This window comes from Dermochelys coriacea, chromosome 16 (genome assembly GCF_009764565.3).
Source record: "Dermochelys coriacea isolate rDerCor1 chromosome 16, rDerCor1.pri.v4, whole genome shotgun sequence".
Classification (NCBI taxonomy): domain Eukaryota; kingdom Metazoa; phylum Chordata; order Testudines; family Dermochelyidae; genus Dermochelys; species Dermochelys coriacea.
In genome coordinates this window covers 7,379,584-7,397,024 of record NC_050083.1, presented here as the reverse complement: position 1 = coordinate 7,397,024, position 17,441 = coordinate 7,379,584, and the positions used below count along the sequence as shown (strand labels likewise).

Below are 17,441 nucleotides of genomic sequence, written 5' to 3'. Positions count from 1 at the left end.
GAAAGCTATGGGAGGTTGTTCTCCCATGAAGGTGGTGCAGTTCTGTGTAGTCTCCAATGCAAGGCTGGGTCTATACAGGTTTCTTTAACTGCTACAGAGCAACTTTTACAGTTGCTCTATTTTTTAGTTTCACTTTATATCAAAGGGCACAAATTAAACAAGGAAAATGATGTCAAACCAGACATCCTTAAAGCCCCTGAAGCAATGTTAAAAACCAATACATTACATAATTTCCCCCAACTCTGTGATATAACAAAATCTAATAAACCATAAATACATACCCTGCTGGCAAAGCCGCTGCTCTATAATGGTTTAATCGTTTGTGGGGAACCACATGTTTTATTGCAACGAAATGCCAAATACATTTTAAAAAAAGAGTAATGAGTCCGTCCTGAAATATTGCAGCTGGCTTACTTTTCACAATCTATTTTTGGAGCCCCGCCTCCTTTCCTAAACTCTTCAGCCTGGGGCCTCCCCATGGCCTGCCAATGAACGAAGGGTGTCATCCCAAAGCATTTGGGAGCACTGACTCAAAGCGTAAGATCATGCAGGGCTGTATATGTCACAGACGTACGCCAGCCTCCAATTCCGCTTCTACATTTTGAGTGTGAAAATTGGCGTGATTCGGTGAGGTTTTTTTCATGGGGGCGGGGAGAACCTGAGGAATGTTAATGGACTTTAAAATAGAGAATTTCTGATGTTAGGTTAGGGATTTATACAAGGAAAGCTTTAAAGTGGTGGAGTTCTAAAGGAATCAGTAAATGGACCTAGTAACTTTTTATCAGCTTCCAGGGTGCTACAAATTTTACTCCACGCAGGAAGGAGTGAGATGCCAGATGCCAAGGAGAGGGCTCCAGCTGGCCAAAGGAACTCATGGTTAACTATGAGGTGGTACATCTCCCTACAACATATAAATGCCATATGAAGCTAGTTTTCCCGGACGGAGTCTTTTGCAGGTAATAAGGATTGGCTGCATTTGTGAAGTTCTGATTCACAAACCACTCTTAAATTTTAAGGCAATCTCTTGTTTGTACAGTGGAAAGCAGTGAGGAATCATATGTAGAGTAGAACAGATAAATCCTGTTTGCCTTCTGGTAAGTTTCAGAGCTATGATTTCAACTCTTCAGTCTCTGAGTTTGTTCCCTATGTGCCTGATTCTCCATTCTCTGGCACCGACGGAGTTATGTTAGCATAAAACCCAGAATCACTGAAGGTGGAATCAGCCTCCAGGACTGGATAGCCTTTCGTGTGTTTGCAAGGGATTGGCAAAACATGGTTTTTGTTAAAAGACGAGTTCCAGCCCTGCCTGATGAACAACGGCAGAATCAGCTTGGTGTGCTTCTTTCACCTTCATGATTGAAAATTTCCCAAACACTGTCAGTGGAAAATTATCAGGTTTTATCCCCAACAAATAAAATACAAACTTGGTGCTTTCCTGATACTTTCTGAAAGCAACATAGAGCCGACGGTGTCCCTACCGCCCCAACCCCTCCCCATTCCAAATCCCATTCTTCAAAAGCCCATATAAAAATGGAGACAAAACAGATTAATGTTTAATTCCATAAATTAGACCCCCCTCCTGGTGAGAAAGATAAAAACCTGTGCAATAAACTAATTACTAAATTATCTCTTTGGAGATTAAAGGTTTTTTATCACCATGATAATAAATGCTTTTTAATGGAACTGTCCTGTAATGTTGTTTAAATCATAATTAGGAAGCAGCAGAAAACAAGGAGGTGGGAAGGAGAAGATGGACCTACTCCGTGCTAAATGTGAAGGGAGCTGGAAGAGTTAGCGAGGGCTGATGTGATGCCTGCGGTTTGATAAGATGGAAAGGAAGCAGAGACTTGGACTGACTTACCAGAAAGGAACAAAGGAAGATGAAAGAGACGAAGTAAAAATAGGCAAAGTCGCTGCCACATTCGTTTTTGGTGAGGCCAGAGAGTCTGTCGCAGGCTCTGTTACTGAGGCAGGACAGCATGATTTCGTGCCAAGCTTCCCCGGTGGCACTCCTACAGATGCGGGACAAAGATTCAGTGAAAGGCAAAAGGGTGAGTTTTTTTGACTGCAGAAGTGTACACCATTAGGGGTAATCAGAGCTCTGCCCAGCACGCTGGACCTGTTACAGGAGATCAAATTAACCAAAAAGACACCCTCTAACAATCTTTTCTAAATTCTATTTTGAATTCCTTTATCAATTTTTTGTTACAAACTACCTCCTGCTTGCATGGCTGGCTTTTGTGTGTTGGTATGCATTCTTGGAAGCAGTTTGCACTGGCATTTACTGTACCTGATTCATTTACCAACTTTGTGAAAGAAAGAAAGAAATGAAAACGATCCCCCTACCCCACCACCACCTTGTTACAGGGAACCAAAATCAACCAGACAAGAATAAACAGAATCTGCTTCTGGAAAATGAAAATAGATTAATTGAAGTCAGTCAGGTACAAAGGACAAATGTAATCAAAGAAGATTAACCCCCTCACCCCCAAGTCCAACAGCTCTGCCTTGATGGTGGCTGAAAATCAACAAAAACAGACTCTTCTGTCTTAATCTATCATTTTAGGAGGATGCATCAGAATATTGTGGCCTATCACTCTGACACAGATGCACTTTTTTTTATGAAAGTCTCCTAGGTTTTTCTTTAACCTCTTCCCCCCTCTCTCTTTCCTTAGGTTATACATGGCAGCAGTTTCTGTAGTAAGAAACAGATGTAAATATAACCTTAAATTTTCCCAAAGTGACTCCCAACTGTCACACGCTATTTAAAAATAAACAAATTCACCAATCCCAGAGGGACTGAGCCAAATGTATCTTCTCCCATAGCAGTAGTCACTTCTTGTCTCTTTTCCGAGCATTCTTCCATCAAATGACAGAAACTTAGCTTGTATGTAATGTAATTGCTGCCATGTTGGTCCCAGGATATTAGACCAGGTGGGTGAGGTAATATATTTTATTGAACCAACTTCTGTTGGTGAGAGAGCCAAGCTTTTCGAGACACACAGAGCTCTTCTTCAGATCTGTGTGGCTCAAAAAGCCTGTCTCTCACCAACAGAAGTTGGTCCAATAAAATATATTACCTCATCCACCTTGCCTCTGACACTTAGTTTCACAGATTCATAGATTATAAAGCCAGATGGGACCATTATGATAATCTAGTCTGACTTCCTGTATATAACAGGCCAGAGAACTTCACCCAATAATTGATGCATCAAGTCCATAACTTCTGCCAGAGGGCCTGATTCCCCATCTTATGTAGCTGTTTACACCTGTGCAAAGTGGGCGTAAAGTGCTGTGGCTCTGAAGTCCTAATATATTTGTTATTCCATTTGTTTTTTCCCCCCTAAACTTTACAAACTCCTGTGAACCTCAATGCTGGTGAATGGTGCTGGACTGGCAGCCTTGGGTGCTGAAGCCCTGTGTTTAACCATAGGATATTACAGCATGGACAGTGGAAACCTCCCACACAGTACCCGACTCATGTGATTTGACCCTGATCCTGGGGCTGGTTCAATTCCTCGTGCAAGTCAGAGTAGCCACGAGACTTCTCTAAATTGTGCAAGGTGCAACTGTGGATCACCAGAGTCAGGCCCCAGACCTTTGTCTACCCTTCCACAGTGAAGTCAGCTCTAGGCCACTCAGAAATTCCCCTTATTCTAGGAGTATCCTCAGCTGGCTGGTTAAACTAGCTTTACAGTCCCCAGTGATGCTGCAGCTGTGAAAAAAAGGGCAATACCAGGAGCCAGGATCTGGCTTGAAGGATCCAGGGGCAAGATTGAAAAAATCTGATTTTATTACAATTAACAACATAAGAATGGCCATACTAGATCTAACCAAAGATCCATCTAGTCCAGTATCCTATCTTCTGACAGTGGCCAATGCCAGGTGTCCCAGAGGGAATGAACAGGTAATCATCAAGTGATTCATCCCCTGTCACCCATTCCCATCTTCTGGCAAACAGAGGCTAGGGACACCATCCCTGTCCATCCTGGCTAATAGCCATTGATGGACCTCCTCCATGAATGTATCTAGTTATTTTTTGAAACCTGTTATAGTCTTGGCCTTCACAACATCCTCTCGCAAGGAGTTCCATTGGTTGACTGTTTGTTGTGTGAAAAAATACTTCCTTTTGTTTGTTTTAAACCTGCTGCCTATAAATTTGGGTGACCCTTAGTTCTTGTGTTATGAGAAGGAGCAAATAACACTGCCTTATTCACTCTCTCCACACCCATCATGGTTTTACACACCTCTATCATATCCCCCCTTAGCCATCTTTTTTCCAAGCTGACAAGTTCCATTCTTACTAATCTCTCTCATATGGCAGATGCTCCGTACCCCTAATAATTTTTGTTGCCCTTTTCTGAACCTTTTCCAATTCCAATATATCTTTTTGAGATGGGGCGACCACATCTGCAGGCAGTATTCAAGATGTGGACATACCATGGATTTATATAGATGCGATGTGATATTTTCTATCTTATTATCTACCCCTTTCTTAATGATTTCTATTCGCTTTGTTGACGGCCGCTGCACATTGAGTGGATGTTTTCAGAGAACTATTCACAATGGTTCCAAGATCTCTTTCTTGAGTGGTAACAGTTAATTTAGACCCCATCATTTTATATGTATAGTTGGGATTATGTTTTCCAATGTGCATTACTTTGCATTTATAAACATTAAATTTCATCTGCCATTCACCCAGTTTTGAGAAATCCTTTTGTACGTCTTCACAGTCTGCCTGGGACTTAAGTATCCTAAGTAGTTTTTTGTATCATCTGCAAATTTTTCCACCTCACTGTTTACCTCTTTTCCCCGCTCATTTATGAATATGTTGAATAGGACTGGGCCTGGTACAGACCCCTGGGGGACAGCTCTATTTACCTCTCTCCAATCTGAAAACTCACCATTTATTCCTACCCTTTTTTTTTTTCTATCTTTTAACTAGTCACCAATCCATGAGAGGACCTTCCCTCTTATCCCATGACAGCTTACTTTGCTTAATAGCCTTTGGTGAGGAACCTTGTCAAAGGCTTTCCGAAAATCTAAATACACTATATCCACTGGATCCCCCTTGTCCACATGCTTGTTGACCCCCTCAAAGAATTCTAGTAGATTGGAGAGGCATGATTTCCCTTTACAAAAACCATGTTGACTCTTCCCCAACAAATTATGTTCATCTATATGTCTGACAATTTTGTTCTTTACTATAGTTTCAACCAGTTTTCCCGGTCCTGAAGTTAGGCTTACCGGGGTCAGCTCTGGAGCCCTTTTTAAAAATTGGTGTCACATTAGCTATCCTCCAGTCATTTGGTACAGAAGATGATTTAAATGATAGATTACAGAGTACAGTTAGCAGCCCTGCAATTTCACATTTGAGTTCCTTCAGACCTCTTGGGTGAATACCATTTGGTCTTGGTGATTTATTATTGTTTAGTTTATCAATTTGTTCCAAAATCTCCTCTAATGACACCTCAGTCTGGGGCAGTTCCTCAGATTTGTCACCTAAAAAGAATGGCTCAGGTTTGGGGATCTCCCTCACATCCTCAACCATGAAAACTGAGGCAAAGAATTAATTTAGTTTCTCTGCAATGCCCTTATTGTCCTTGACTGCTCCTTTAGCATCTTGATCATGCAGTGGACCCACTGGTTGTTCAGCAGGTTTCCTGCTTCTGTTATACTTAAAAAATGTTTGCTATTACTTTTTGAGTCTTTGACTAGCTGTTCTTCAAATTCTTTTTTGGCCTTCCTAATTATATTTTTACACTTCATTTGCCAGAGTTTATGCTCCTTTCTATTTTCCTCACTAGGATTTAACTTCCACTTTTTAAAGGATGCCTTTTTGTCTCTCACTGATTCTTTTACTTTATTGTTTAGCCATGGTGGCTCTTTTTTGGTTCTCTTACTATGTTTTTTAATTTGGGGTATACATTTAAATGGAGCCTCTATTATGGTGTCTTTAAAAAGCTTCCATGCAGCTTGCAGGGATTTCACTTTTGACACTGTACCTTTTAATTTCTGTTTAACTAACGTTTTTGTGTAGTTTCCCTTTCTGAAATTAAATGCTACAGTGTTGGGCCACTGTGCTGTTTTCCCTGCCACAGGGATGTTAAATTTAATTGTATTATGGTCACTATTACCAAGTGGTCCAACTATATTCACCTCTTGGACCTGATCCTGTGCTCTATTTAGGACTAAATCAAGAACTGCCTCTCTTCTTGTGGGTTCCAGGACTAGCTGCTCCAAGAAGCAGTCATTTAAGGTGTCAAGAAACTTTATCTCTGCATCCCGTCCTGAGGTGATATGTACCCAGTCAACATGGAGATAGTTGAAATCCCCCATTATTATTCAGTTTTTTATTTTAATAGCCTCTCTAATCTCCCTGAGCATTTCAGAGTCACTATCACCATCCTGGTCAGATGGTCAGTAATATATCCCTAGTGCTATATTATTATTCAAGCATGGAATTACTATCCATAGAGATTCTATGGTACAGTTTGGCTCATTTAAGATTTTTACTTCATTTGATTCTATGCTTTCTTTCACATATAGTACCAGTCTCCCAGAAATTAAGAGATTAATTTCAACCAGATTATTTTAAACTGCATGAGCAAACCAGACTGAGCTAATTTCATGTCTGTCTAGCTGTACACACACTCCATCAATCAAGATCCTTAGCAGAATATCCAGTTACAAGCATTACATCATCAGAATAAAGTTTCATTGGCTGACCAAAGCTGGAGCTCCTGATATTGGTGCTAGCGGCTTGAGGAAGCAGTAGCCTCATGCAAAAATTAACCATTTCTTGTGCATAACTTATAGCACACACCGATGTCAGTGAAATACACACAATAAAAAGTGAAAGTACCAAATATTGAGGGTTTTTTTTCCTTTTGTTAGAACCACAAAAAAGGCAACAGATGGCTGAAAATATTGCTACAATTCACTTAAAAATGGATTCCTTTTCCAACACGAAGGAGCCCAAGTGGATATGGATTCATTCTGAACCACAAGCAGTTTTGAAATATGAATTTTCAAGTTGCGCATGATGCAAAAAGGGCAGTGTGGATACCAGTCTAACAGGTTATACTGACTGTAGAATGACCGTGCCTAATGGAGTACAGAATGTGAGTGAGGCCAAACGGCAAAAATTAAGATGTTTGTACACCAATGCGAGGAGCCTAGGTGACAAAATGGAGGAACTAGAGCTACTGGTGCAGGAAGTGAAACCAGATATTATAGGGATAACAGAAACATGGTGGAATAGTAGTCATGACTGGACTACAGGTATTGAAGGGTTTGTGCTGTTTAGGAAACACAGAAATAAAGGTAAAGGTGGTGGAATAGCATTGTATATTAATGATGAGGTAGAATGTAAAGAATTAAGAAGCAATGCAATGGATAAGACAGAGTCCATCTGGGCTAAAATTACATTGGGGAAGAAAACTAGTAGAGCCTCCCCTATGATAATGCTTGGGGTGTGCTATAGACCACCGGGATCTAATTTGGATATGGATAGAGCCCTTTTTAATGTTTTTAATAAAGTAAATACTAATGGAAACTGCGTGATCATGGGAGACTTTAACTTCCCAGATATAGACTGGAGGACCAGTGCTAGTAATAATAATAGGGCTCAGATTTTCCTAGATGCAATAGCTGATGGATTCCTTCATCAAGTAGTTGCTGAACCCACTAGAGGGGATGCCATTTTAGATTTGGTTTTGGTGAGTAGTGAGGACCTCATAGAAGAAATGGTTGTAGGGGACAATCTTGGTTCAAGTGATCATGAGCTAATTCAGTTCAAACTGAATGGAAGGATTAAGAAAAATAAATCTGCAACTAGGCTTTTTGATTTCAAAAGGGCTGACTTTCAAAAATTAAGGAAATTAGTTAGGGAAGTGGATTGGACTGAAGAACTTATGGATCTAAAAGTAGAGGAGGTCTGGGATTACTTTAAATCAAAGCTGCAGAAGCTATCACAAGCCTGTATTCCAAGAAAGGGGAAAAAATTCATAGGAAGGAGTTGTAGACCAAGCTAGATGAGCAAGCATATCAGAGAGGTGATTAAGAAGAAACAGAAAGCATACAGGGAGTGGAAGATGGGAGGGATCAGCAAGGAAAGCTACCTAATTGAGGTCAAAACATGTAGGGATAAAGTGAGACAGGCTAAAAGTCAAGTAGAGTTGGACCTTGCAAAGGGAATTAAAACCAATAGTAAAAAGTTCTATAGCCATATAAATAAGAAGAAAACTAAGAAAGAAGAAGTGGGGCCGCTTAACACTGAGGATGGAGTGGAGGTTAAGGATAATCTAGGCATGGTCCAATATCTAAACAAATACTTTGCCTAAGTCTTTAATAAGGCTAAAGAGGATCTTAGGGATAATGGTGGCATGACAAATGGGAATGAGGATATGGAGGTAGATATTACCATATCTGAGGTAGAAGTGAAACTCAAACAGCTTAATGGGACTAAATCAGGGGGCCCAGATAATCTTCATCCAAGAATATTAAAGGAATTGGCACCTGAAATTGCAAACCCATTAGCAAGAATTTGTAATGAATCTGTAAACTCAGGAGTTGTACCATATGATTGGAGAATTGCTAATATAGTTCCTATTTTTAAGAAAGGAAAAAAAAGTGATCCGGGTAACTACAGGCCAGTTAGTTTGACATCTGTAGTATGCAAGGTCCTGGAAAAAATTTTGAAGGAGAAAATAGTTAAGGACATTGAAGTCAATGGTAAATGGGACAAAATACAACATGGTTTTACAAAAGGTAGATTGTGCCAAACCAACCTGATCTCCTTTTTTGAGAAAGTAACAGATTTTTAGACAAAGGAAACACAGTGGATCTAATTTACCTAGATTTCAGTAAGGCGTTTGATACCGTGCCACATGGGGAATTATTAGTTAAATTGGAAAAGATGGGGATCAATACAAACACTGAAAGTTGGATAAGGAATTGGTTAAAGGGGAGACTACAACAGGTCCTACTGAAAGGTGAACTGTCAGGTTGGAGGGAGGTTACCAGTGGAGTTCCTCAGGGATCAGTTTTGGGACCAATCTTATTTAATCTTTTTATTACTGACCTTGGCACAAAAAGTGGGAGTGCGCTAATAAAGTTTGCAGATGATACAAAGCTGGGAGGTACTGCCAATTCAGAGAAGGATCGGTATATCATACAGAAGGATCTGGATGACCCTGTAAACTGGAGTAATAGTAATAGGATGAAATTTAATAGTGAGAAGTGTAAGGTTATGAATTTAGGGATTAATAACAAAAATTTTAGTTATAAGATGGGGACGCATCAATTAGAAGTAACGGAGGAGGAGAAGGACCTCGGAGTATTGGTTGATCATAGGATGACTATGAGCTGCCAATGTGATATGGCTGTGAAAAAAGCTAATGCAGTTTTGGGATGCATCAGGAGACGTATTTCCAGTAGGGATGAGGAGGTTTTAATACCGTTATATAAGGCACTAGTGAGACCTCACCTGGAATACTGTGTGCAGTTCTGGTCTCCCATGTTTAAAAAGGATGAATTCAAACTAGAACAGGTACAGAGAAGGGCTACTAGGATGATCCGAGGAATGGAAAACTTGTCTTATGAAAAGAGAATCAAGAAGCTTGACTCATTTAGCCTAACTAAAAGAAGGTTGAGGGGAGATATGATTGCTCTCTATAAATATATCAGAGGGATAAATACCGGAGAGGGAGAGGAATTATTTAAGCTCAGTACCAATGTGGACACAAAAACAAATGGGTATAAACTGGCCACCAGGAAGTTTAGACTTGAAATTAGACGAAGGTTTCTAACCATCAGAGGAATGAAGTTTTGGAATAGCCTTCCAAGGGAAGCAGTGGGGGCAAAAGATCTATCTGGCTTTAAGATTAAACTCCATAAGTAAGTTTATGGAGGAGATGGTATGATGGGATAATGTGATTTTGGTAATTAATTGATCTTTAAATAGTCTTGGTAAATAGGCCTAATCCCCTGAGATGGGATATTAGATGGGTAGGATCTGAGTTACCCAGGAAAGAATTTTCTGTATTATCTGGCTGGTGAATCTTGCCCATATGCTCAGGGTTTAGCTGATCGCCATATTTAGGGTCGGGAAGGAATTTTCCTCCAGGGCAGATTGGAAGAGGCCCTGGAGGTTTTTCGCCTTCCTCTGTAGCATGGGACAAGGGTCCTTGAAGTCTTTAAACCACAATTTGAGGACTTCAATAGCTCAGACATAGGTGAGGTTTTTCGTAGGAGTTGGTGGGTGAAATTCTGTGGCCTGCGTTGTGCAGGGGGTCCGTCTAGATGATCAGAATGGTCCCTTCTGACCTTAATATCTATGAAAAATAACCATTACGTTGAATCTCTCAGAACAGCAAAATCCGAGTGGCATAAACTCACATGGAATGAAACAGCAATTTGTGTGCAAAGTCTGGTAGATACATTTCCATCTGATGTGTACAGCTCTAACCATGAGGAACAGAAAATGGAGGGAGTTATGCTTCACTACAACTGCTGCACTTGGAGGACTTATACAACTCAAATAACCTCAACAATTAAACTGGCACTTGAAGACAGAAACTTATTTATTACTCATGTGGAAAGCCTAAAAGTTTGTAGATTGAATTGTATTACCTGAACAATAGCATCAGGGCTTGCAAGAAAGTTCTGAAGTTGTTGTGTCGATTAATTGAGGTATCATCATCTAGTGCAATGTTTCCAAATACCTGCAAAAGAAAACAAAAGCAATCAGGACCAAATGCAGCCTGGAGTAAGCTCCCCTGGGAATCTCTGGTCCCAAGTATGAAAGCAGCATAGTGGGCATAACTGGGCATAAAGCAGATGTTAGAGAGGGTGGTAATGTAACTTGCATTGAGTCGACATTTAGCAGAAGTGCAAAAGGGATGTAACAAACTGTGGAGGCAGGGGTGGAGTAGGAAAGACGTCAAACAGAAGAGAAGATGGCCTGGATGCAAATGAAGCTGGTTGTCCCCAAAACTGATGGAACCAATTCAGCTTTAGCATAAGCAGGTGTAACTTTCATTGATTTCAATCAGAGTTACTTCCACTTAACACCAGAGCTGCATTGGATCCCCAAGGAATACCAGATGGAAAAAACACTCATTTTGGACACTCAGGGCCCAATTTGTCAGTGCGTCTGAGTGCTGTTTGGCACAGGACCTTGGGTGGGAGCAAAGGTGGCTTCTCTGCACCTCTCCTATTCTGGAGCCTGGTGAGCACTCTGAAATAGGCCCATAGCTTGTCTAATGCTCTGGGTCAGCACGGCAAATCTTAGATTTTTAGATATTGAAGCCAAAACGTTACCTGCATGCCAATAATGGCATAGATGAAGAAGAGCATCGCAATGAGGAGACACACATAAGGCAAGGCCTGTAGAAAAAACAACAGGGTCAGCATTAACAAAGCAGGGCCACAAATTAGCCAACAATCTTTATTCATTATTGGTTAGCCTGGGGCTTCTTCACACTGTGTGTGGTTTGGATGAGAGCACTAGCAAGAGAAACCAGAGCAGTTGCGGCGCAAAGGAGACCTTCAGAAGATACACAGCTGGCAGCAGATCTTGCCATATTACAAACCATGATGATTTTTTTATAGAGTTAGTTTCCCCTAGTGTTATATTGCACACATATCCTTGTGAGTAGACAGAACCTACCCAGAGAGGAAGCAACCACAGACTGCATGGTGCGTACTTTAGCTTAGTAATGACATACTTTGGCAGTTCTCAGGCAAAGTTACACAATGATAAAATAGCTATTTCTAAAAAAATTTTTAAAAAACTTAATCTGAGAAAAATACATCTACAAAGAAGCAAGCATTGGTTTTAATTGGGCAGAAAGTTACATTGGGGGGAAAATGAAAAGTTTCCCAAGTTTTAGTGATAAATCATTAAGGGCTAGACTATGACTCGGCCTAGATGCCCCTGCTGAGAGTTAGTATGAACCCAATCTGTGCAGGCCACCAGGACCTTGCATATGGGTGAGCAGGTGCAATGTGCCTGCTCACTCCTCCCCCTGGAGCAGATGGGAGGGGAGGAGAATGGATGGAGCTGCATCTCCTCAACAGGACAGCTAGCACCAGCACGGTGTGAGGGAAGAGAGACGCTGATAAGCGGGAGCTGTAGGTGCTCCAGATCAGGCTCTTCACTCCCCTGTGTCTATGTTTCCACCCATGTAAAAAATGGGAACAATAATATTGTTATTTTGAGGGCTGGGCACTCAGACCACCTCACTGGAGCTGTGGGGCATAATGATCCATTCAGGCTAAATGAGGGAACAATTAAATGCCCCTTTCTTTAGTGAGAGCTGAAACAAGGGAAAACCATCGCCTGAGGCCAGACTGCATGCAGTCCTGGGCCATGTAGTTCAAGGAGCTTCCTGGGATTCCAGTAACAAATGCAGAGGTAGGAGACTGATTTGATTGCAGCCATGGGTGAGAGAGAGGAGCAGGAAAAACACCTCAGAAACACAGAGAAGGGAGCCTGACAGACTGCCAGGGAAGCACTTGTAATATGACCCTGGGAAAAAGCTGAGAGAGGGGCTTTTTGGGCTGAGTGCCAGCTGGAAAGAGGCGTGAAAACTGCAAGCAAAGAACCTATCTCCTGCTGTTTGATTCCTCCTGTGTTCAGGGAAACAGGACTTGGTACATTCCTTGTAAGTAAACAGGATCATACCAATGCATATACTTGACTCTATTGTCGATTTCTTCTCCCAATGGAAATAACCTGCAAGACCCCGAAAATCAGTGAACCACTTGGGCCAAAGGGGGTAACAATCGTTATCTGCCCCAGGGTGGAGTTGTGAGGACACGCTCATTCATGTCTGCAGTGCTTATTGATACCCTCAGATGGAAGTTGCTACAGAAGTGCAGTATATTATCAGCAGGCAGCGGACACACACTTTGGTTTCCAGGTCAAATCAATCAGTCTCAGATAGGGTCGTATATTAAGCAGAGTGCAGCTTCTCCATACACGGCCATCTCTCTTGCCCTCCAAATGTTTCGGGTCATCTGACTTTGGCCTGTATCATTACAGATGTTACTAGTGATCTTGCGACTATCCGGCTCTCTTAGAAGTCTAGCCAGAGTATTTGGCTCATGCAACTGCAGCTCTCTCGCTCTCTCTCCCTCTCTCTCTCTCTCTCTCTCTCTCAAGACCAGGCCAGGTGACTTGCTTTGTCTGTGGCAGAGGTTGATCCATCCAGACCCAGTGTCTCCTGAGTCCCACTCTTGTATTTTAACTACAAGCCCGTCCCTTCCACCAATCTGTGGGCACCGGTTGATTTCGGAGGAGGCACATTCTCAGTCCAAGGGTGGGAGATGTTCTTGGTTAGTTTTACACTGGCTGCTGTAGCTATGATAGGCTAAAACCCTCCCACACCCAGCCCATGGATTGAATCCTTAAGGAAAGTACTATCAAACAAACGTCATGGGGTGTTTATTTTAAAGCATACCAGCCATCGCAATAGACTCTTTAATTACGCAGCCTAACACCTAGGTGAGAGCAGAAATGTTGAAGGTGTATTTGAAACCGCCAGTTTGCCTGCCCCATGGTCTCTCAAAGGACTTTAAATACAATCTCCTTGTAACGAACTCAAGTTCCAGCTCTCCAGGCTGCAGCCTGCACAGCCCACTGCTGCCTTCCTTCTCACATGCACCAAGGAGCGTAGCGACACTATCCCCATCTCCATCCTCTGACACCTCCCCATTTATTTCCAAATCTAGTTAAAATGGCTCTCCTTGTTTTTAAATCCCACTGGGGGGCTCACTCCAGCCTGCCTCATAACCCTTCTCCTGCTCTCAGGTCCTCTCAACAATCCTTTCCCACTTCCCCTAGCCCTCTAGCAATGTCCTTGACCATGTCCCCTTCACCCTCTCTTGCTACTTTTGGAGGAAGTTTCTGCTATTGGGAACATCCTGCCTCGCTGACTCCACATCACATTCCAAACCGCAGTTAAAAACATGCTCCCTCTGGACTTCACTTTCCTTTTGCAGTTATTTATGGATTAACTCTGTAAGACATTTGCAGGGAGGCAGTTTGCATGGAAGGCCCTAGACAAAATAAAACTGTACTATTGTTCTCAGGACAGCTCCTGCAGCACAAGCTTCCATGCAACGATCTAAAGTGGCAGCTGTAAGACCTCAAGCTAGAGGGAAGCTATATACACAGTAGAAACCTGACAGAGGATACACAGACATACAGAGCAGTACACACTCTGCTATAACTCAGTGTACGCACCTAAGTCAGGGTGAAGGAAAATGCTTTTAGCTGCACATGGATATGGGCTAATGGATGGGTCTGCCACGGATTCCCTGTATCTCTTGACATCTTTGTGCTTAACTTTCCCAACTGTAAAAATGAGGATCATGACACCTTTCTCCCTTCGTAAAGCACTTTGAGTCCTTGGCTAACAAGAGAATGTAAGCTCTTTGGGCATCTTTTACTTATGTGTTTGTACAGCACCTAGCACCATGAGGCTGGTGCCTCTACCACAGTAGAAACAATCAGTAATAATATATGCAAAATATTATTATTGCAGATGGCCTGGTGACTACACTGAGGCATCCCTATAGAATTTAGGAGAAAATGATAGCCTTCCTAGTCCACAGAATTTAATTATATCCCTTCTACAGAATTAAAATCAAAACAAGCCCCACTCATTCTTTACATTCTATAGGTTTTTGGAAAGCCCTACTACATTTCTGTAGGACCTTACTGTTTTCACCGCTGTTAAATTCTAGAAGAGGTTTTGCAGCAGACAGAGCAGGAGTCTGGAACGTTGCACTCCTGTGCTCTATTTCTGTGTCTGCAACTGACTCACTTTGGGGCTGATTTTCCAAGGTGTTGAAGGTTTCCAGCAGGATCCACTGTTGTCAACAGATGTTAGGTATACTTAGTGCTTCTGAAAATCAGACCAAGGAGGACCTTCGTCAAGTTAATTATCCATTTTACAGAAAGGATTCTTATTAAAGAATTGCCTTCTAGGGATGCTGAAAAGCTTAGTTCTTTAGTATTTGATGTCCTCAGCTGGAAGATGCTACAGAAGTGCAAAGCATTAAATGATCCCATTCTGCTCTCGAGCCTGGCTGCCACTCACCTTAAAAGACTGTACAAATGTCCAGAGCAGAATGCGGATGGTGTAACCCTGGCGAAGAAGTTTGATGAGTCTGGCTGCCCTGAAGAGCCTCAGGAAGCTGAGGTTGATGAAGTTGTCCTGTGGAAAGTAAAGGTTTTGTGTCCTTCAGAAATTAACGCGACTAGAAACCACAGCCCGCAAAAAAGAAATTAAAATTACCGGCTTCACGATCTAAGCAGCAAATCGGCCACCAGAAAACCTTCCAAAAGAAACATTCGTCAGTGCAGATCACTCCACATGCAGTAAGTCTGAGAAAACCCCTCTCTACAAAAGCCCCTCCCTCAGCTATTGGGAAAATAATAAAAAGAAAAATTGCCCTTACACACTTTTCTTTGAATTCTTGTTTTCTTTATGCAAAGTAGGTTTTCCCAAACAATTAAGGAAAGGTGATGGTGCATTATTATTATTTGCTATTGAGTGGGATTGTTTTGAAGTCTTGGGTTGGCTCATTTTATTTTTATTAGAGTGAATCCAATGTCAGCCAAGAGAGTCTATAACAGTGGCTACCATTAGCCTCTTCCATGACAAAGGAAGAGATCAGTCAATTCACTTTAAAGTGCCCTCCTTTTAGAAATATTTACACAACTGGTGATAGGACAGGATCCTTGCTGACAAGCATTGCTGGGACATGATCATTATTTTTAGAAGCAAGATCATTTGTAGACTAGAGTGAATTGAGAGAAGATTGAATGTTCAACAGCAGGGATTGCCTGTAGGAGCCTGCTGACTTATTAATGATTCATAAATATCCCTTTTAAGGTGGATCAAATAAATGCCAGGGATTTTGATTTTCATTTGATTGTTTTGGTTGATTCTCCTCCTCCCTTTTCTTTTCTTTTATTGACAAAAAATAGCTCATCTAACGAGCTAATCTAGAGGGGGGTCTTTCCAAAAGAAAACATGCAAAAGTTAAAATAGGAGGGCCGGGGGAAATCTAAATAGATTAAAAAAAAAAAAAGTTTCCCTGCCTGCACTGATCCCAAATCTCATGAATGTGAAACTCTAACCACAAGAATTAATTTGACTAGATTAACTACATAAAATCTCACCTAGTATTAAGTGATGGAGGGGGTGACACAATCATAAGGAGGCCTTGTAGCTAAAGATGAATCAGTGTAATCTTCCCCTTGTTCCATCCCCCCCACCCCACTTCATCTTTTACCACAAGATACCTGCTCAGATTAAAGTGACTGAACGCTCTTGTTAATTTGGGTGCATAGCTCATGCTGAGTTTTTAGGCGCTTGTTTTATCTATTAACTTATTTAAATGCCAGCTCAGCAATTGGGCCAATAGCGCTGCATTCCACCGATACCGTTAACTGGTTCAAGAAACCAGTTTCAGACATGCACTTGTTTTGTGTTTAAAATGCAAGCAGCTCAGAGTTAGGCATATACTGTATGTCAGACTCAATCCTAAAATAAAGAGAAAAGAGAAAAGCACAGAGATGTTCAATGAAAGAGCGGACAACACAGTCTACAACAGAAGGCAGCTCATGGCAGGCAAAACAGAAGCAAGGATTCTCCTGGGCTGTTCAAGGTTAGCAAAACAGAGAAGATTCAAAGATTATTTCTTAAAACTATACTTTTCTGAAGGTTACTGTTCCTTCATAAAATACCAAGCAGAGCTCAGATCAGCATTAAAGGCCATCTGTGGACAGGAGTCAGATTCTGACTGTGGTTACATCAATGTAAATATATCAGAACTTCACTGATTTAATCTAGTTTTCAATCTAAACACACACAGTCTAGGCTTTTGAGTGGTCAGTTGCATCTGTGCATAGTGGGGGTGAATATCACCACTGGAATTGAGGCACACTTCATACTGACCTTGTGCAGGCCTGATCCAAAGCCCAATGGCGTCAATAGGGGGACTCCAACTTATTAGCAGGTATTGGCTCAGGCCCCATCTGATGACATAAGGTGCATGGCTTTGGAGAATCAGGCCCTGAACTCCCATTGATACAATACGAAGATATGGTGTGGTATTTGGACCAGATCCTGCACACACAAACACACACACGACTACCTCCTCATATAAGGAGTTCTGTGCACAGCCAGTAAGTATGAACAGGATCAGGCCCTGAATTTATAAAACATTAGAAGTATATTTATACAGCATTTCACCCCCTAAGGATTATTACTGCACTTACTTGGTAGTAAAAATACTATAGTTTGTTTTGTCCAGACTCCAGTTAGAATTCCCTCATAAACACAGTTAGCTGATATGATTAATATTTAATCATAGAATATCAGGGTTGGAAGGGACCTCATCTAGTCCAACCAACCAAT

General features: G+C 41.6%; 1 protein-coding gene across 15 annotated transcripts in view; it reads right to left on the bottom strand.

The window, feature by feature from the left end:
• CACNA1B (calcium voltage-gated channel subunit alpha1 B) overlaps positions 1-17,441 on the bottom strand; it is a 505,831-nt gene that overhangs the window by 56,766 nt on the left and 431,624 nt on the right. For all 15 annotated transcript variants that reach the window (XM_043498957.1, XM_038374486.2, XM_043498961.1 and 12 more), the window contains 4 exons: positions 15,114-15,230; positions 11,326-11,391; positions 10,636-10,727; positions 1,862-2,012 (listed from right to left, as the gene is read on the bottom strand). In XM_043498957.1, coding sequence (XP_043354892.1) covers positions 1,862-2,012; positions 10,636-10,727; positions 11,326-11,391; positions 15,114-15,230 — 426 coding nt within the window. The remainder of the gene's footprint in view (positions 1-1,861; positions 2,013-10,635; positions 10,728-11,325; positions 11,392-15,113; positions 15,231-17,441) is intronic.